The sequence below is a fragment of the Nesoenas mayeri genome (genome assembly GCF_963082525.1).
Source record: "Nesoenas mayeri genome assembly, chromosome: 2".
NCBI lineage: Eukaryota > Metazoa > Chordata > Aves > Columbiformes > Columbidae > Nesoenas > Nesoenas mayeri.
Window position 1 is genome coordinate 63,800,709 of NC_137543.1, and position 19,387 is coordinate 63,820,095.

Genomic DNA, 19,387 nt, shown 5'->3' on the forward strand with positions numbered 1-19,387 from the left:
AATCAGGATTATCAGAGAAGAGATTATAGTCTGAGAATACCTAAGTGCTCTGCTCCTCCCAGGCACCCGGAAGGCTTCTTGCAAGGGCTGAGCAGGATTTTCTGGCTGATATGCATCAGTTACACATCGCTGTGGGGGGTGGATAAAATGAGAAGTACTTCAGTTTTCCCAGCACCCCACGGACTCCAGCCTGCTGAATCCTCTGAATCAGCAGAACAGGAGGGACCCCAGGTTTTCACGTCCATGGCAGACATGTCATCTACAGAAACCGTGAAAGGAGGAGTTGGGACCTGGTAGCCTGGACAGAGGTCTGAGATGAACCCTCTTTCCCCCATTAGATACTTTGAGGGAAGACTCTGTGAGGACCCCTGTGAAAATGTGGGATATTGCTGCAAGTTCCCTGCTTGCTGAGGGGATGTATGTCTGTTATGCAGATACAAAGACTTAGCCCAGTCCTGGCTCTCTCCAGAGACCTAAAGGTGAGGGTTGTTGGTAGTAGACAGCTGAGTGGTAGTTCTAAGCAGACAATGCAGAGGACAATTTGCATGGATGTATCTTGTCAGGATGTTTGGATCAGCGAGAGGCCAGAGGAGGTGGGAGGATTGACTTTGTATGTCTGAGGTAGATCAGGCCTGCCCTATTCTTTGAAGAAGACAATTTGTATATGGGCTTTTCCTGCTGTGACTCCTCTTTGCTGTATTTCTGTGGAAGTCCCTTGCTCAGAAGGGAGTGCCTGGAAGCACGCAGCATCTTCATTTCACTGCCAGATGCTCTGTGGGACATCTCCAATAGGTATCACACCCAGGCGAGCCTCCTGTGGGAGCACAGGTAGCAAACCTGAGTGCTCTTACCTGGGGACCTCAGTCCAAAAAAGAGATGAATGATCAGATTTGAGAGTGGGGAGCATGGCAGGTTCAAGAACCATCAGTTAGAAAGTCTTTTAGGGGAGAGGTAAAAGACAAGAGCCTGACCGCTGCCATGAGCAATCGGGGCAAGAAATGAGCTTTAACTTGCTGACCATACACAAGTTCACCATTAATCTTTCTGGCAAAACATATTAAAGTATTGCCACAGCTCTCCTATTCTCTATACTACACCCTGCCTATGCTGATCTTGGGTTGTCTCTGTTCCTGTATTTATAACTTCTCTGTCAGACAAGCCTGCCCCGTACATCTGGCTTGCACTTACCGTCATCCTGTAACATGTCTTGCTCTCCTAAAAGCTTTTGATACCCTCTTGTTTTTCACTGCTGACATCCTCTAACCACTGTGCAACCATTTCCCTGCTTTTACTTCCCATTACAGTGTTGCTGCTCCACCCTCAAGTTCCTCATTTCTCTTAATGTCACTTTTGCAAAGATTTCCACCTGCAGCTCTCAGGAAAAAGTTATCATCTGAACTGATCATCTGCAGTGACTTAGGAACAAATTCAGTCTTCTGAGACTTCTGAGACTTCTGGTCAGATGCTCAGCATCTGACTGAGTCTTTGGGAATGACTGAAACATAATGCAGTGGTTGTGTCCTGTGGCATGATGGTCAGGACCCACTTGGTATACCAAGGAACAGTTTTGTGTGCAGAGGGAGAGGTCTAAGGACAGAAAGAGAAGGTGCCTTTAGCTTTCAATGCATCGCAACAGCTAGTACTTTCCATAGGTAATCCTTCATTTGTTTCTTCTTTGTCCCTCTGTAATGCATTTAAGGTGGTCTGAGATAGCTGCTTTCAGAGCAAGAACACCTCCCAGTGACAGCCAGTGCCTGTGTCACCATCTGAAGATAGCAAGTTAACTTTGGGACATGTACACACAAACAAACACTGTACCCGCCCTCATGTGTGTAACATGGGGAACAGGAAGAAGGAGCCACTGATTGCTTTTTTTGTTGGTTTTTTTTTTTTTTCCCTGGACTGTTCCCCATCAAAATCAGCCCTGATGTCTCTTCTGGACAGGTTTTGGGTGGCGATGGGGAGGAGTTCATGGAGAGCTGGAGGGAAAAGCACATTCCAGTGTCTCAGAGTGCTTAGCAACCAGGGCCGGCTGAGCTGCTCTTAAGTGCACACCAAGCGTGTGAATGGCATGTCTAGTACTGCAGCTCTAGCTTTATTTGTTTCCCCTCTCTTGTTTTTGAAAAACTTTCCTTGTTTTCTAATTAAGGCGCATGAAAAACTGCTGGAAATTTATTTTTGCTTTTCTGGGCAGCTGGAAGACAGCTACGCAATGCGGTAATCAAAGCTATGGTAGTGATCAGAGATCTGAAGCGACAAGTATGGCGCTGTCAGTCTGCTTTTTGGGACTGTGGCTGCCAGACAACCTCTTCCATGCCATTGGTGATGGCCTGGCTTGAAGTTCTGCTGCTGGACAGCCCTGAAACCCTCTCTCCCACTGTGTCTGAAGGAGGGTGGAGAGTGAGACGCAGTGCTTCCCAATGGTCTGTAACATGGGAGATACCTGCTCAGGGCTGCCTTTCCCAGTACAACCAACAACTATAACATCAAGAAGACCCTGTTAGACCATATCTAGGAAAGCATTTGTCTTTGTAGAGAGAAAGTCAATCTGTCTCTTTCCTGTTGCTCAGCTCTCAAGTGTCCAGACCCTGGGGTCCCTGCCATAAACCTCATCTTCCATCACGACAGTGGGCTGAGCTCCCCACTGTGTTCGGGGTCTCAGGGACTGATACCATCTCTACCCATGTTATCGAACAGTAACACCCACCACTGAAACTTGCTGGTTACATCAGAACTGCAGTTAAAATGTGGACCCAGCCCATGTCAACCTCCAGACTGCCTTTGCAGCCTCACCTGCAGTTGAGAGGCAAATTTTGGGCAAGCTCTGAAGCACAGAGAAGGAGAAAGCCTTTCTTTGTACATGCAGACTCTGGTTAGCAGTCTCAGGCATGGCTGGGCCAGCCCTATGTCCATCCCATGCTATGAAGAAGGCAATTGGCCTGGAAGGACCAAGGATCATGAAGAATAGTTATTATATGAGGCAAAATACTGTGGGACATATTAATGGCCACTGAAGGTATCCTAGGTCCATGATTGAAAGAGCAGGTTGGGAGCTTTGGCCTGCCTTTCTGTGCCCTTCAGCAGCAGTGTAGAGACAAGCTCTACCTTCTTTCCGCTCAGTGTGTCCCATAGGTCATGGCAAGAAGGGCAAGAGCTGCAAGGATGAAGAGCATGGTCTGGGGAAAATGATGATCGGGCAGGAGAAGAAGGCAAAGGCTGGGGTGGAAGGAAAGGAGCAAATAAAGCCAGACAGGTTTCAAAATCAAGTGCCATGTATGAACCCTACAGCGTTCATACAGTGTGCTGCACACCTGTATTCCTGCATGTTCTTAACATGGCAGTTTCATAATAGAAACCTGGGAAGAGTCATCTGGGGCAAAGGCTCCGAGCAATTTCCGTCCTCAGTTACACTAGTATAAAACCAGAGTTGCCCCAAAATAATTTCGAGATGGACAGTAGCATGGGTGACCCAGCTGGGTCACCAGTGTGGCCAGTGACCTGAGTTGACTGTGCTCTTCTTTCCTTCTTTTCAGCCATAGCTCTGCACAGAGCACCACAGCTTTGAGAAGTTATTTCCCTTCCTTTCCTGCCTCCAAGATACCACCACAGCCCTCTTTTCCTCATCAACACATATTTCTGTGGCTTAAATATAGCAAATACAAAACAAGTGCAGCACACACAAAATGCCATTCGGGGGAGCGCAATGAACATGCTGCCTCTGTAACGTAATGGGCCCCAAGTGCATTTGTCAAATATTTGGGCTGAGATTCCAAAGGAGAGGAGGGGTCCACAGCACAGAGAACTTCACCACCAAACCCTCAGGCCAATACCCCTCTGCATCTTTTGGGGGTTGTTTGTTGGTCCAGCTTGCCTTCACCTGGAGACATTTAACCCCTCTCAGAAGTCGTTTCTTCTAGGAAAGGTGAAGAGCAGCTTTTTGTGCCACGTCACTGGGGCTGTGAGTGGATTTGAATTAAAAAATCACCAATGACATGTAATGTAAAGCCAAGAAATTGTGTTTCTTTAGGGGTGTGGTCTGGCTTTGTGGCTGAGGTTAAATGACACCAGTTAAACCACGGCAGTTTTTGAATGTCTGACCCTGGGTACTATTGTCAGTGCAGTGATTTTTGAAGTGATTAGTGACAACAGCTTGGCACTAATCAGTGGCTTGTGTTGCTGATTAAGCTAACTCTTCCTTGGCTCACAACAGGCATCAGGAATAGAAAGGGCAGGAACCTCTCCAGAGAGACAGGAGAGGCAGAGCAGACCAGGACCTCCCGAGCTGCCTGTTTTTCCATGGGAAAATTAAAAAAAATAACCATCCAAGTTCAGAGCTGAGCTCAGCAGTACTGGGGGGCTTCATTTTGCTTTGAGAACATTTTTTTATATGAGCCCTTTTCAACATTCCTGTCCCTCTCAATAAAATAAACAAAAAGGGCTTTACTTGTAAAATGTATGCTAATGTTGCTAGTGTGGCACTCCTTGCATGTGTTAGTAGGAGGATCTCAGAGATGCTACCTAGTTTCAAATCTATCTATGTGCATCTATAAAATCTCTCCTTTCTTCAAGACACTTAAGGAAATCTGTTAGTTCAGTGTGAAGGCTGCATGTTATGACCTGATCCATCAGTCCTGATGTAACCCAAACTCCCCAAACCATCCAATTTGCAAATGAGACAGATTCTCCAGATGCCACCCCCTAATTCAAGGAATCTCTAGAGGAAGCAGGCTGTGCTCTCTCTGCTCTTTACGCCACCTCCATTAAGAAAATGCAGTGACCTCTGCTCGGCTGGTGGTGTTTCAGACAGAAAAAGGTCCCATTTCGTCAGTGCTACTTCTCTTATCTCTGTGACATCACCTGGGCCCTATCTTATCTTTTGTTTTTTCCTTCTCGAGTGAGAAAACCCATCGAGCAGGACTCTGAGACTTACAGGGAGTTGTTGCTTGGCAGACTGCACTTCTACATAGTCACAACCACCCTGCTAAAATTGAACATGGTGGCTAGCAGATGACACCTATGTTCACAGCAGAGCTCTTCCACCATCCTGAGTTACCATAAAGTGAGAAGGATGTGAATGAAGCTCCATTTGTGCTGTGGAGCCTGAATGTCAGCCAGCATCGTTAGCCATTGGCATCTTAATCACAAACTTTGGAAAGCCATAGGGGAAAGACATGAGATTTTATGAGCTCATCTCCAAGAAGGTTCTGTGGGAGTCCTCAAAACTTAATGTCTATGGTAATGACAATATATTCACAGAGCTTTTGGCCATCCCATTGAGCCCCTCACAGAGGCTGTCCCTCTCTCTTCTGCCACAGGTGGCTCTGACACCCCACTGGGGAAGCTCCCAGATTGCCGCTTGGTTCCCGAAATGTAGGGGCACTCCTCAGGGGAGCCCAAGGAGCTTCTCTCTCTGGTATTGCACAGCATGAAGAGAGGATCACTTGCACAAAAGCTTCTCACTGCAGGTGACTTCGCCTCAGGCCGGGCGTGGGGCAGGCAGGAAGGCAGGGCTGGCCCTCACAGGAGCTTGGCATGATGAAAGGGGAGGTGTTGCAAGCCTTTGTGCAAAATGCCACACACACCTCAGACAGTTCTGTCTGACTTTTTGAGGCAGTTTAAGGTTTTGCTTCCCAGGGCAGATATTTCACGTGGGATTATGGGCTTGAGTATTTGTGGGGCTGGGGTATTTTCAGTGTCTTTTCTTCTCTCTGGGATGGATCATCATCACTTATAAGCAGAATCTTCTATAGAATGGTAGAAACATAGAATCATTTTTGTTGGAAGAGACCCTAAAGATCATTGAGTCCAACCATTAACCTAACTCTAGCACTAAAGCATGTCCCTAAGAACCTCATCTACCCATCTTTTAAATACCTCCAGGGATGGTGACTCCACCACTTCCCTGGGCAGCCTGTTCCAATTCCTGACAATCCTTTCTGTTAAAAAAGTTTTCCTAATACCCAATCTAATATCTGTATCTAACAATCTAATACCTATAACTAACATAACTATTCAATGACATGATGTGGGCAGTAAAGGCCAGGCATTGTCCTGGCATTGGTCTGGTGAGTGATGCTGCAGGAGCAACCTGGGCACTGATCTCCCCCACTGTGGTGCCACAGGGCAGCACCAAGCGTAGGCTGTTTTCCCAGTGGGACATAACTAAAAGCACCACTGTGCACTGGGGGAACCTAGCCCCAGGCTTGTGTGGGCAGCACCTTAGCTACTGCATCCTGTTTGGAAGCAAAGTATGACTAAAGTATCACTTTAATGGTAAGAGGTTGCCCTAGGGCTTCCATGCTGGTACCTGCTGTCACAAAGGTGACCGTACATGGCTCCTGCAGTGGTTCTGCTTCCCATCACCCTTACTGGGGACCAGCCACCCCGATGCACATATCTGCTGCCCTATGGACACCAGCCACGCTTGTGCCCACTGCTGCCAGGCTAACAGCAAGGGACTGCCACCTGCAGGGAAAGAGCCAGGCTCTTCAAGCAGGTAATTAAAGAAAGGATCTCCATTTCCCTGCTCTGATTTGGCACCTAGAGGGGCTTCTTGTTTCCATCCCCTGTTTTCCCTCCTTCTCACACGCACAGAAACACACATGCTCACTATTGACTATAAGGGCAACTTCAGACAACCAACTTGAGGAGTTAGGGCTCTAAATATTCGAGAAGGTTGGAATAGAGGTGATTCAAACTGCCCCAGTTTGGGTGTAGCCCAAATGTGTTTCTCTCCTGCCATTTGTTGAGGCAGGGGCTGGATTGCAGTGGGACTTTCCCCAAAATCTCACTTTATTGTCTCACTCTTTCTCTGTTGCCTCCTTTCTTGACAACTCATTTTTTGTTGTTGTTGTTGTTGTTTTTCCCATCCTTTTATCAACTATTTCAACTCTAGGCATCATATCCAAGCTCTGGGTCTCTGAACTTTCCAATTCTCAGACAATTAAATCAGAGTAAGCCAACATGGGTCCCCATAAGTTATGCAGCATTAAGCCTATTGTGCTCAGGATTTCCATAGTGGTTTTGCTTCACCTGTTATCCAGCTGCCAAGAGCCACATTAGTGGCTCTTCACAGCATAAACGTTTTCCTGCACCCACCCCACCCAAGCTTTTTTTGGGTGTGCAAATGCACACTCCTCCCCCCGAGCCCTTGGAAGAAAGCCTGTAGGTTGAGCTGCAAATTCCAGCAACAAGGAAGGGCTGCTTGGGCGGCAGCCACAGTGAGACCCTTCTTCGAGCCATTTCCCTGCTCTTAGATGCCAGATCAAGACAATGTGGCTTAAAATTCTGTGCGGCCTGACAACAATCCTCATCCCCTAAGTGATGCTGAGTTGGTACGAAAAATCCTACTATGGAGAAATCATCCCACTATCAATATTTTAGTGCCCCTGTGATATTGTCAAGTGTTTGACTACTCTCCCCTCTCACTATAATTCACGTTCTCAGACTGTTTTCACCCTTGTCTTTTAACTCTGCACTTCCTGAGCTGGTTGTTTTGTGACTGTCACACCCTCGGTGCAGCAACCACAAGGTTTTGGTTTTAGCATCCAGGCAGGCGGAAGCTCATTTCAGAGGCAGCTGAGCTGTGCCTCGAATTGTTAAAGGGGTGAAGTTGTTTACACCACCAGATCATGCTAGCCAAGCCATATTTATTTTGTGACTTTAATGATGGGACTGGATGACAAAAAGGTTGTTTTACAGAGCTTTGTAAAGACACTGTCTAAAAACGGGAAGGGAGAAAAGGGTGCAAAGGAAGGCAGTTTTGCTTCAGCCTTTGGTGAGACACTTGTTTTGAAAGCCCGGAAGGTGGCCTGAGCACACCTAATCAGTGGTTTCTCTCCAGCTGGTACATACCTTCCTCTTTTCTCTGAGGGCTGGTTAAATGCCACTTGTTTATTTGACCTGTTTTTTCCCCTCGCTGCTGTTATTATTAGTGATCTAGAAATATTGTCAACAAATATGAACCAAACATGTTGCCTTCAAGACACAGAGAAAGAAACTACGAAAAGATCAAAAGATTTAATTAATTAAAAAATAGGGAGACAACAAAGCAGAAAGTGTCTCTCATGTCAATCTTCTCTTCCATTTCAGGCCTCATAGACTCAATTGTTTTTGCTTCAACTACGGAGTGCACTTCCCTGTTAAAAATATCCCCCCAGCTGCCCAGGACAGCTGGAAGGGCCAGGGGGCTGGAGCGCTGAGGGTGGGTCGATGCGGGGGCACCCAGGGTGGGGATAGAGCTCTGTCACTGCCTCCTTCAACCACAAAAAGCTCTCTCACCCGTCTGCATAACTCTGTGTCTGCCCATGGACCACAACCAAGAAGCAGCAGCTGCGAGAAGCAGGTGAGCAAAGCATTTAGCATAAACAAGAATAAGCAAAAATGTGCACCCTCTTTTCCACACCGTCCTTGTCCTGCACCCTGAGTGGGACTGCTCACGCTCTTGGAGAAAGGTGCTTCAATCTGAGTTTATAGGCCAAATATCCCTTACTGCAATCTATCTATCTGTTTGAAGCAGGCACTGTTGCCTTGGTGATAAAGTGATGGGCCTTCTCTTCCTCTGGGCTGCAGTGAGAACAGCACACGTGTTCTCTATCTCCAGGAACGTGAGATAAGCCAAAAGGACAGGTAGGGCTGGTGGGAGCTGTAAATGTTTTCAGGACAATGACCCATAGTCTCTCAGCAGTCAGGGAGGAGAAGCTCCCATGTTGCAAGGCTGCTCATCTTTACTACAGCCTTCTCAGGTATAAGGCACTCATATGCTGGAAAATAGAGACCTGTCAAAAACTGGTTTGGGTGAAAATTTAGGACAAATGATATCTCTGTATTTCTCTGAGGAACACGTATGCTGGAATACTGTACTGATATGTACACAAGAATATCCTTAGAAGACATAATTTGCCTAAAGGTGCATCAGTTTGATGTGTTCTGTGGGGAGGGGACATACCTGAGCTGACCCTCACCAAAGCAGGGCTGGGGTAGTGGCTGCTGCAGCCAGCAACAGCATGGAAAGAAGCCTGGTCCAGTGGGTCACAGGCAACCTGTGACATTGACGTCCCTGCCTTACTTTTAGACAGGTCACTGCATCTGCATGCCTGAGGAAAGCATAGAGTCTTGTATTGCTTTAGGGGAAGAGGAAGGTAGCCTAACCTGAATTGTTGCTGAATAAAAAGCATGTCTCAACTCTAAGTTAACATCTAAGACTTTATCCTCATTTCTCTCTAATATCAGCAGCGATGTTACAATACACCAGGCGGTGCGTATAACCATGAACAACAGCTACCTTTCCTTTCAGCAAAGCCTCAAAGCTGCTCCCAAACCTCAGAGCTAAAACTTTTTTCTCTCTTAGAAAGGGCAGGCAGGCTTTACAAGGATGTAAAATCATCTGGTACATTTTTTGAAGCATACCTTAGAAGTTCAATGCAATTACAGTTCTGCTGGGAGCCTTGATGGGTGGCAGTGCTGGAGTGTGTCTGTGTGTCGAGCAGCATGTCAGTCCTGGGCAAGGAAAGGGACTTGGGACTCTAACATCATGCAGTGCACCATCTGAAGTGGGACTCTGGTCTACTGAACTGGAGCACGCATTTACTGAATGTTAGGAAAGACAGCTGTGCTTTTTTCCCCCCATACTTTGGAAACACAGATGGGATTTTGTGTCAGCTCTGGCCTGAGAAGGCAGGTCATGGTTAACATGAGTACAACCAGAGGACACATACAGAAGGTGGGAGGTGCAGATGTGAGGAGAGGTTGGAGTGGACCAGCTGTATGAAAAGATCTGCAACAAATCACAGTCTAATTTCTATTTCTCCTGTGCATTCCCCGTTCAGATATGTCGATCACTGCTAACAAAGTGCCTGGATCCATATGCTTGCTGTGCTTGCTGAATGCTTGCAAACTCTGTGCATGGATGTGTCTGCATCAATCCAGGAGCTCCTGCTGTGCCAAGCCCCCAGCCCTGGTCTCAAGCTGTGCTGAAGTGGTGGCACCGTGACTCCATGTGAGAGACCAGCTCTCCTCCCAGGGGAAACCAGGGTCTGTCTGCCAAGAGAGCTGACTCATGCCCAAATCTCCCTCCCTCCCTGGGCCTGGGAGCTGCAGGAGCCTTCCTGGCTCCTCAGCTCAGAAAGACCCAAGGAACACCCATGCCTGTTTGGCTGCAGTGATGAGGAGAATGCTTGTGCTAGTGGAAGTGATTTCTTTTTAATGAAATATCACTTTGGAATCTCAGGCACTTAAAGTCACTAAAAATTAAAAAGCATTTTCCCCACAGTAGGTGTTTTGACCATATGTGAGACTAAGTGAAGTCACTTGCCTTGAATTAACGGAGGAAGGCCATAAAAGAAACAAAACATATCACTGCCTGTACATTCAAGAGGCTAAAATAGTTCCTTCTTGAAACTTTTGTGTACTACATCTGTGCCCTGTGAAACTGTGGCCACACGGCAGAGGAGAGCGAGTTGCGCTTCACCAAACCTAAGGACGGTAATTCGCAAAGTCTCCACAGATCCTTTGAAGGAGATAGCACAATGTAAGGGCAGGGTTGTTACTAGAAAACAGGAAAATTAGCTGACAGATTTTCTTTGAAGGTGAGCATTTTCAAGTTTCTAATAGTTATTGCAAGAGCCAGCCTGATTTTTTGTGAAGATATGCGTAGTATACTATGTCACACCCATCTCTGTGACTTGGAATTTCAATGTACGATAGGGAAAAACATTGCTATTGTAGCATACATAGATAAAAATGCTGAAAGTATCACTGATGCTGCAGAAAATACAGAAATTTTCAGGGAAAGGGGTGTTTTTGCCTGTGGGAAAGCATCAGTGCCAGCTTATGGTCTACATCAATGGGAAAATATTTTCCCCTTTGTCTTCCTCAAAGGGGGATTTTAAACTATAGCTTTGAAAACAGCTATCCAAGGACCTCTTTGTTGCTTTTTTGAAAAACTTAAAACACCAGAGGATTTCCAGAGAGCTATAAGTTAATGTTGTGTCACTAATGATGCAGTAGCCTTGCAGTGGTCCTGCCTCGTTATGGAACAGCTGATCTAGGAGTCATATAAGCAAAATTAAGGGAGATGGAATACAATCAGTGTCACTCATTAGGGTTTTATAGAAAATAATTGTATTGATAGTGTACTTGGACTTTTGTAAGAAACGAGACCTGGTACTGCAGGAGATCTAGACCAAGAAGCCTGAAAAAGAGGAGATCAATTTGGGACATGCTGTATGGTTCCAAATCAAGTCCAAATGACAGATGTAACCCAGCTGAGGAATCATCAAGCATGCCAGTTTCTAGCAAAGACCTGCACAGGTTGGTTCTGTTCCTTTGGGATTTGACTCTTTACGTCAGACTGACTGAACATGCAGACGGCACAATGTCTTGGGAAGTGGTAAATCACTCTGAGAACAGGCTGCTTGAGAAAGTGAGCTGATTCATCTGGTTTAGTGTGGGCTTAGCTGGGAGCAAAGGAGATAAGCCATAATGACAGGATAGTGTTGACCCTGTCCCGAGAAATTTTAATGCTGAAAGACTTGAAGATTATAGAGTAAAATTTGATTAAGAGAAGACCCTCATGTGATGCTGGGATTCAAAAGGCCTCAAGCAGTCCTTGTACATATCAAGTGTTCCTCAAACTGATCCTGACATATATATTTATAAAGTATGAGTGAACAGTTCATGTAACGTTTGGATTTGTCCCTGGTGTAACAGTTTTGAAGAGGTGGGCTCCATGCTGGTGTCCACATCTCCAAGGGGATGTTCTAAGAATGATGAAAATGCTTAAAAGATTGAAACTTTCATCTTATGAAGAAATATTAATAGATAACAGTCCACTTGGCAAAGGGTAAGAGAGGTTTCAATACAGTCTGTGGATAGTTATATGAGATAGATATACATATATAGGCAACAGTGAGTTCTTTGCTCTCCTGCACAAGAGGATATCAAACTCCAAAAAACTAGACAAATCAACACTAAAAGAACTAAGATGTAGCTATCCTTAACTGTGACAGTAGCTAGCCATCAGGAGAAGTTTAAAAGGTGGATTGGGAGATTTGCCATCACCGCTTTCCAAATCGAACGGGATGTGGAAAATAAAACAAGAAGCCCACACTCTGAGAGCTGTGGTCTGCACTGAGCTGGGAGTCAGAGTTCAGCTCCTGGCAAGCGTCTCCATCTGTCCCAAAAATCTACAACTAAGTTTTGGCCGGCACCTGGGTCTCTGCAGCATGAGCGGGGTGGGGGCTGCCCTGTGACCGAAACAGGCACAGCTCCTCCCCACTCGGATCCCATCCAGCCCCAGGGATCGCACTGGGTTGTCCAGGGTCAACGGAGCTCCAGAAATAGCAGCCAAAAAGCTAATGTTCCCCTGCTAACCCATTCAAGGGAGAGGAGAGGGGGCTGAAGGGAAACTAGCACTGCGCCTGTGTTGTTTGGGCTTTCCATCTGGCAGGTTTTGGAGCCAACAGACCCTCTGGCCCAAAGAGCAGCTGCGGTAGATTTGTTCCCAGTTACATGCAGGCAAATTGAAGAGGCTGTCACTGACTCTTGAGCTCATAGGATAACTCAGGTGGGAAGGGACCTCAGGAGGTCATCCAGTCCAACCTCCTGCTCCAAGCAAGGTCACGGAGAGGTTTCAAAAATGTTCCTGCCTTTGAAAAGCCAGCCTCCTATAGCTGTTGCTGGATCAGGCCTGCCAGAAACAAGTTAGCTGAGAGCCTGGAAAGGATTTCTTAAGCACAGTATCTTTCCCTACACGTAACGCAATATAAATGTCGAATAACCTGCATGCATTCCTCACCTTCCTTCCTATGTTTCTGACTAAGATCATAGGTTAGCAGTTTCAGAAACAGCAAGGAAGCCTAAATCCCACTGGCTCTTCAGAGCACTCAAAAATGTCCTTATCAAGTCAGTTATCCTGAGAAACAGCATTCACCTGCGTGAGGACAGGATGCACAGAATGCAACAGGGTACTTTCAGTGCCAGGTGATTTGCCCAGTGGCATCAGGTCTTTCCTGGACTATCAGGATTTTTTCCTCAATGCAAATGCTCTGATCCCTCCTTTCTGCAAATCCATTGCTCTTCTGAGCCCAGACTGGGACACAGGGTGAGGGGTGGGAGCATATATACGTGAGAAATTTTGAATACAGACAGTACTTCACTGAAACTGCTCTCTTTTCTGTGCTGATGCCTTTCACTGAGGCTCAGATAACTTGATTTGGCACTATTCACTGCTAAGTTTTCCCTACCAACCGCAGCTGAGCTTTGTTTAAATGAGGTTTGCTGAAGCTGTGCTCAAAGTGAGTTTAAAGGTTCACAGTCTTTGGAGAGGATCCAGGCAGCTCTTTGTGCCTTCAACTCCCTTGGAAACTGTGAAGGGCTGGGGGCCGGGAGAAGATTTGCATGAGCAAGTTTTCTGCTCGGCCCCCGCTCAAGTGCAAAGGGGAGCAGCCAGCAGAGGCAGAAATTAGACACCATGGGCCAGATTCTTCCTTCTCCTCTGTGTCCTCTTATCTATTTTGACCTGGTAGCACTTGATACGCATGTAAACAGCAGCACAAGGTGCAAGTGGTGAGGAAAAGACCTCTGGCAGAAGGAGTTTTAGGGATAAGAAACTGTGGCACTGGCTTTGTGCTCTGGGTTGTGGCACTCAGAGAGAGAAGGAGGCTAATTTTGCTCAGTTAATTTAAGTAGCAAGTAGCCTTTAGCCCCTGTAAAGAGCCCCTAGTACTTTAACGACAGCTGCACCTGTGGTGCTGAATGCCCGACATGCTACTTTGCATAGTGCAGCCACTGTAGAAAACACATTTGGTGTCTCCCCAGCTTTTTTCTTCTTCAGTAACCTCCTTGCTGAGGAAGCAAGCTGCTGAACCAGTGTGAAAGTTACTTTTATTGCATACAGGGTGCTTTTGTTCTCCATTCTCTTAGGAGAAAAAGAGAGTCTGGTCACCCTGTGACCTTGGAGCCCATAGACAATTTCAGATTTACCCAAGAAATACCACCCAAGCGAGAAACTGGTCTCTAGTCTGAGTAGAAGGGTTAGTGTAATAAAAGATGACTTTACCTTCCCCAAAGGCATCATCTTCTTCTCCGGGTGCAGTCAGATCGTCTTGGGTGTGCTGCATCGTGGTGAGGACACAGCTCGGGGAGCAGCCAGAGCCGAGTGCTTGAACCGGTTCCTATGCTACCATTCGACTATTTCCTTTCACCAGTTTCCTCAACATTTTGGTGGCAACAACTTCCGCATCTGCACTTACGAAAATAGTCTCATTCATATGAATAGCGCTTCTTGTTTTTACGGGCAGCCTTTGAGATGAGTTTAGAGGTGGGGTGTCCCCACTGCTGAGAGAGAAGTTGATTTTGAGAGCAGAGGCAGGCAGGACAGGCTCAAAATGCACCCTGCCCTGTTGCTGCGAATCCCACTGCATAGCAGCAGCCCTTTCAGGCCAGGATGTAAGGGGTTTTGCATATGAATGTGTATCCTTTCTTGTGGCAGAGGTAGGGCAGGGAAACAACCCCGCAGAGTGTCTTGCATTCAGCCCAGGGACAGTTTGACCAGAGTAACTGCCTTCCCCCTGGCCCCAGCTCTCTCAGTGCCATGTGTTCCAGGGATTTTATTTTTTATTCAGCATGACAGCAGTGACAGCACGTTCTCATGTACACTGTTGTGACCTGCGACCATGGACATGCAGGTAAACTGGAAAGCCATACGTGGAAAGTCATGGTTAGCAGATCAAGAAACATCCTCCTTCCCCTCTATTCCACCCTGGTGAGACCACATCTAGAATATTGTGTCCAGTTCTGGGCCCCTCAGTTCCAGAAGGACAGGGAACTGCTGGAGAGAGTCCAGCATAGGGCAACAAAGATGATTAAGGGAGTGGAGCACCTCCTGTATGAAGAAAGGCTGAGGGAGCTTGGTCTCTTTAGTTTGGAGGAGACTGAGGGGTGACCTTATTAATGTTCATAAATATATAAAGAGTGAGTGTCACAAGGATGAAGCCAAGTTCTTCTCGGTGGCAAACAATGATAGGACAAGGGGTAATGGGATCAAGCTGGAACACAAGAGGTTCCACTTAAATTTGAGAAGAAACTTCTTCTCAGTAAGGGTGCCAGAGCACTGGAACAGGCTGCCCAGGGGGGTTGTGGAGTCTCCTTCTCTGGAGACATTCAAAACCCGCCTGGACATGTTCCTGTGTGACCTCACCTAGGGGTTCCCGCTCCATCAGGGGGATTGGACTAGATGATCTTTTGAGGTCCCTTCCAATCCCAGACATACTGTGATACTGTGATACTGTGACACCACTTTTCTCAGGGGCAGATGCACTAGCAGGGACTTAATTTTTTTGCACTTACGTTTTCCCAAGTCACCATCTTTGGTGCGTTACTGAACATAACGACCTTCCTGATGATCAGGTGAACAATAGAACATCAAAGTAAAACTTGCTGTCTGTTGATAATAGGCATATTATTTGAGTATCGTTGTCACTGCTAATTCTGCATCACACTGGCTCATTCAGCTGCTGTATTTCCCAAACTTTATAAAGCAAGTTCACTCCTTCCTGCCAAGTCTCTCAATTTATGAAAGGACCTTGCCTACCAACTAACTTACTCTAAACTTGCACAAAAATACATTTGGGTGTCAGATAGTGTCTGAGCCTTGCATAGTTCTGCTGAACTTCATTGGACCACTCACGGACATTCGTACGCATGTGTGTGCGCGTACAGGTGTGGGCCTAACACCAGGAGTCCCTCACATCTCTGCTATCAGAAGTTAGGGTGTAATGACAGTAAACCTGTACCAAGTTTTGATTACTCAGTCTAGTAATTGCATGTGTCGCCACACCCTTGGAAGCGAGACTCCTAGCACAGCAGTCATGTTTGCTACAGCTTCTGGCAAATGAGTCACAAGCAGATAAAATGAGCTCATCTCTAATTATCATGGCTTTTTTTTTTTTTTTTAAAGCTCTACCAGTGGTTTTCTGCAGGGCTGAAAATGGAGACAAGTGGTCTTCTAAGCGGTGCACAACTTGAACAAATTTGGATGGAGAAGACAAGACAGAAGATGGGACAGGTCCATCTAACCTAACACTCACCCAGACCTTAGAGCCATGTTCGTTAGCTCCTGTAGCAAATCCTGCGGCAGCAATTTGGTCATCATATAAAGGTGAGAATACTCTTCACAATATCACAGTATCACAGTATCACAGTATGTTCTGGATTGGAAGGGACCTCAAAAGATCATCTAGTCCAATCCCCCTGCTGGAGCAGGAACGCCTAAGTGAGGTTGCACAGGAACTTGTCCAGGTGGGTCTTGAATGTCTCCAGAGAAGGAGACTCCACAACCCCCCTGGGCAGCCTGTTCCAGTGCTCTGGCACCCTTACTGAGAAGAAGTTTTTTCTCAAATTTAAGTGGAACCTCTTGTGTTCCAGCTTGATCCCATTGCCCCTTGTCCTATCATTGTTTGCCAACGAGAAGAGCCTGGCTCCATCCTCATGGCACTCACCCTTTATATATTTATAAACATTAATAAGGTCACCCCTCAGTCTCCTCTTCTCCAAACTAAAGAGACCAAGCTCCCTCAGCCTTTCCTCATAAGGGAGGTGCTCCACTCCCTTAATCATCTTGGTTGCTCTACGCTGGACCCTCTCCAGCAGTTCCTTGTCCTTCTTGAACTGAGGGGCCCAGAACTGGACACAATACTCTTCCCAGCTCAAGTACAATCTTCCCCTGGGCACAGGGTAAGGTGTCTCCTGGTCCCTGGAAAGTGATTCTGCATCCTGCAGAGTTTATGCTTCTCCCTCACTGTCACATTGGATGTCTCAGCTGTGCAACCTGATGGATGCTGCTTTTCCAGGTGTGGAAAGCTGTGTTTTCCTAGGGGGATGTGGCCAAAGCCCAGAGGCTCCTAGGACTGGGTTTTGGTAGGGTGGTGTGGCTTGACTGACTGGTTGTTCCTCTGTAGTAACACCAAGCCTTCTTGAGGAACTCTATTCCTAGGAGGCTCCTCTTGTGCTTTGCTTTAGAATCACACTTGTTTAAGTCCTTCCAGAGAAAAGACAACAGTTTGGCCCAACTCCTACGCAATGGGTAGGAGAGAGGACTCATTTCTGGCCCTGCTGGACAGGCTTGGGGAAATCACTTCTTCTCTCAACCTTTTTCCTGCCCTGCTTATTTCAAGTGATTTCTTCAGGCATCTCTGATTAGGTGGTAGCTGCATTTTATTACATGCAACAGGACAGTCCCTCTGCCTCAGCAAGGCCTCCTGCCATGGTGGTGAGTAGATGAAGACAGTGGTACAAATAGAGAAACACCGCTTTGGGATGATGAGGGGAAACAGAGCAGAAAAGGGAACCGGTAAGAAAAAAGAGAGAGGTGTGAGAAGACAAAGGACAAGATGGAGATGTGAAAGCTGCAGAGGAAAAGCATTGATGTGGAAGGAGGGGAGGCCAGTGCTGGGGGACAGCACCTACCTGGGTTATGCCTTCCAGGGTCAGAGCTGGAAACTGCTGAGCTTGCAGAGCCTGGCGGGGACAACACGTGAGAACATTGCTGGGGGTGAGGGAAAGCAGAAGTACTGAAGGAAAGGCAGTCACAGGGTGTACCTTGCCTTAAAACTTCCCGGCAAGAGCCGCTGCCTGCAACGGGCAGCCACTGCCCTATGGTTTCCTGGAAACAGCAGGAGGTGGATGGGAGAAATCTTGAACCCCTTTAAAGACAATGGTTAAACTGCCCCGGGGAGCTGTGAAGCACATCAGCCTCTGAGGATCAGCATGGGCCGCAAGAGGCTTCGCTGTTTATGCTGAGGAGGTTTTTTGGGCTTGATTCAAAGAATTAGCAAGATGAGCAATGCTACACACACATGTGAATTACTCTAAACAGGCAGACAGCTTAGCAGGAAGAAACCCAGAGAAAATACCCCACAACATCAGTGCCAGCTTTCCTGTGTTGTCCTGCAATTGGAGCTCATTTGTATATTAAGCATGGGAAGTTTTAGCCATTTACTGCTTCTTTCAGAAATAGGAAGGAGCAAGCCATGCTGTCCTGGTTATTGTGGCAGCTCCCTTTTGTGTTGCATTTCCCTGTAACTTAAAGTTATTTCCTTACCCACTGTTTTCAGTCACTTCTCCAGATGCCTGTTACCTTGACAGCCCTTTTTTCTTTTATTTTCGGGAATTAAAAGGCATCAAAAGCTGTCGTCTCTCCCGAAAACAACTGTCACCAGAATGTACACACCAGCCGTGCTAGTGATGAATGGTAATGACTCAGCCTCCGCTGCAGATGCACAAAGAGGAGTCGCTTTGATTCGTTCCCGTTTGCCACATCGTCCCTTGACGGCAGCCTCACCTGCATCGCTCACAGCATGTGATGTTCTTCCAGAAACCTGTCCCCCAGGGGATCGTGGTGCAAAACCAGCCCACCTTGCACAGATGCCTTGGCCCCACTTCTCCCTGCTCCATTTTTGCTTTTAGGGCAGCATAATTTTGCCCTGCCAGTTTGCATGCCCATGTCTTTGCTGTTTGCTGTCCTCAGTCATCCAAACTAACAAAGTGGCTTCCCTGCTTTATTTTGTAGCCTCTCAGTGTTTTTTTCTGCCTCCCTGTCTCCGTAAGAAGTACTTTTATCTCATTCTTGTTGCAAAGCATGGTCACTTTTCAATTGTTGGCTAATGAAGCCTCACTTCACATACACAGAAAAAAAAAAAGTTTGCAGTCACTGCAAAGTTCTCACGTGCGTGTTTTTCATGAAACCACATCTGATGCTGCTCTCAGAAAAAGCCAACACCCATCCTCTAAGAACCTGTCAACCAAAAGCGGGGGAGTCCAGGGAAATGTCAAAAACAAGGGTGGATCAAGCAAGAGGAGGTAGGTTTTAGAACAGCTCCTTTAAATCATCGCAGCCTTATTCTTCTTCCCTTGTAACTTTATTAAAATTTCGGACCCAAGAGAAAAAACCAAATGTTCTGATGTTTTATCTTCAGATACAGGACTAAAAGCCAAGACATTCTTAATGAAAAGTGTAAATAATTGTGCCATTTAGCAGTGTTGGATGGGGTTGTTTTAATTCATTCCTGCCTTAAATTACCAACATTCCCACAAGCAGCAGAAGATAGGAGTCAGCCCTTTTAAGCCCAGCTATGCTGGTGCAGAAGGGAGGTGTATTAACTTCTGCCCTATTCACATCTCCTCCTGCTCCAGTGCGTGGAGGATTCCCAGCATACAGTAAGTTGTGTCACAAAGGCTTAATTAGTCCTCCACTTTGTTCTGAGGCTATTTGGTGGGTGAAGATTACATTGCAGAGGACAACCTACATGGGAAACAAGGATAGAAAAGCTGGTGAAGGAAGGGCAATTGACCCTTAGAGACAGTATGAAGGAGGACATAGGAAAAGGTG

General features: G+C 46.6%; 1 protein-coding gene across 1 annotated transcript in view; it reads right to left on the minus strand.

The window, feature by feature from the left end:
• RIPOR2 (RHO family interacting cell polarization regulator 2) overlaps positions 1 to 14,165 on the minus strand; it is a 55,213-nt gene extending 41,048 nt beyond the window's left edge. The window contains exon 1 of the mRNA XM_080339261.1: positions 14,060 to 14,165. Coding sequence (XP_080195387.1) covers positions 14,060 to 14,120 — 61 coding nt within the window. The 5' untranslated portion in view covers positions 14,121 to 14,165. The remainder of the gene's footprint in view (positions 1 to 14,059) is intronic.
• Between the last annotated feature and the right edge of the window lie 5,222 nt (positions 14,166 to 19,387).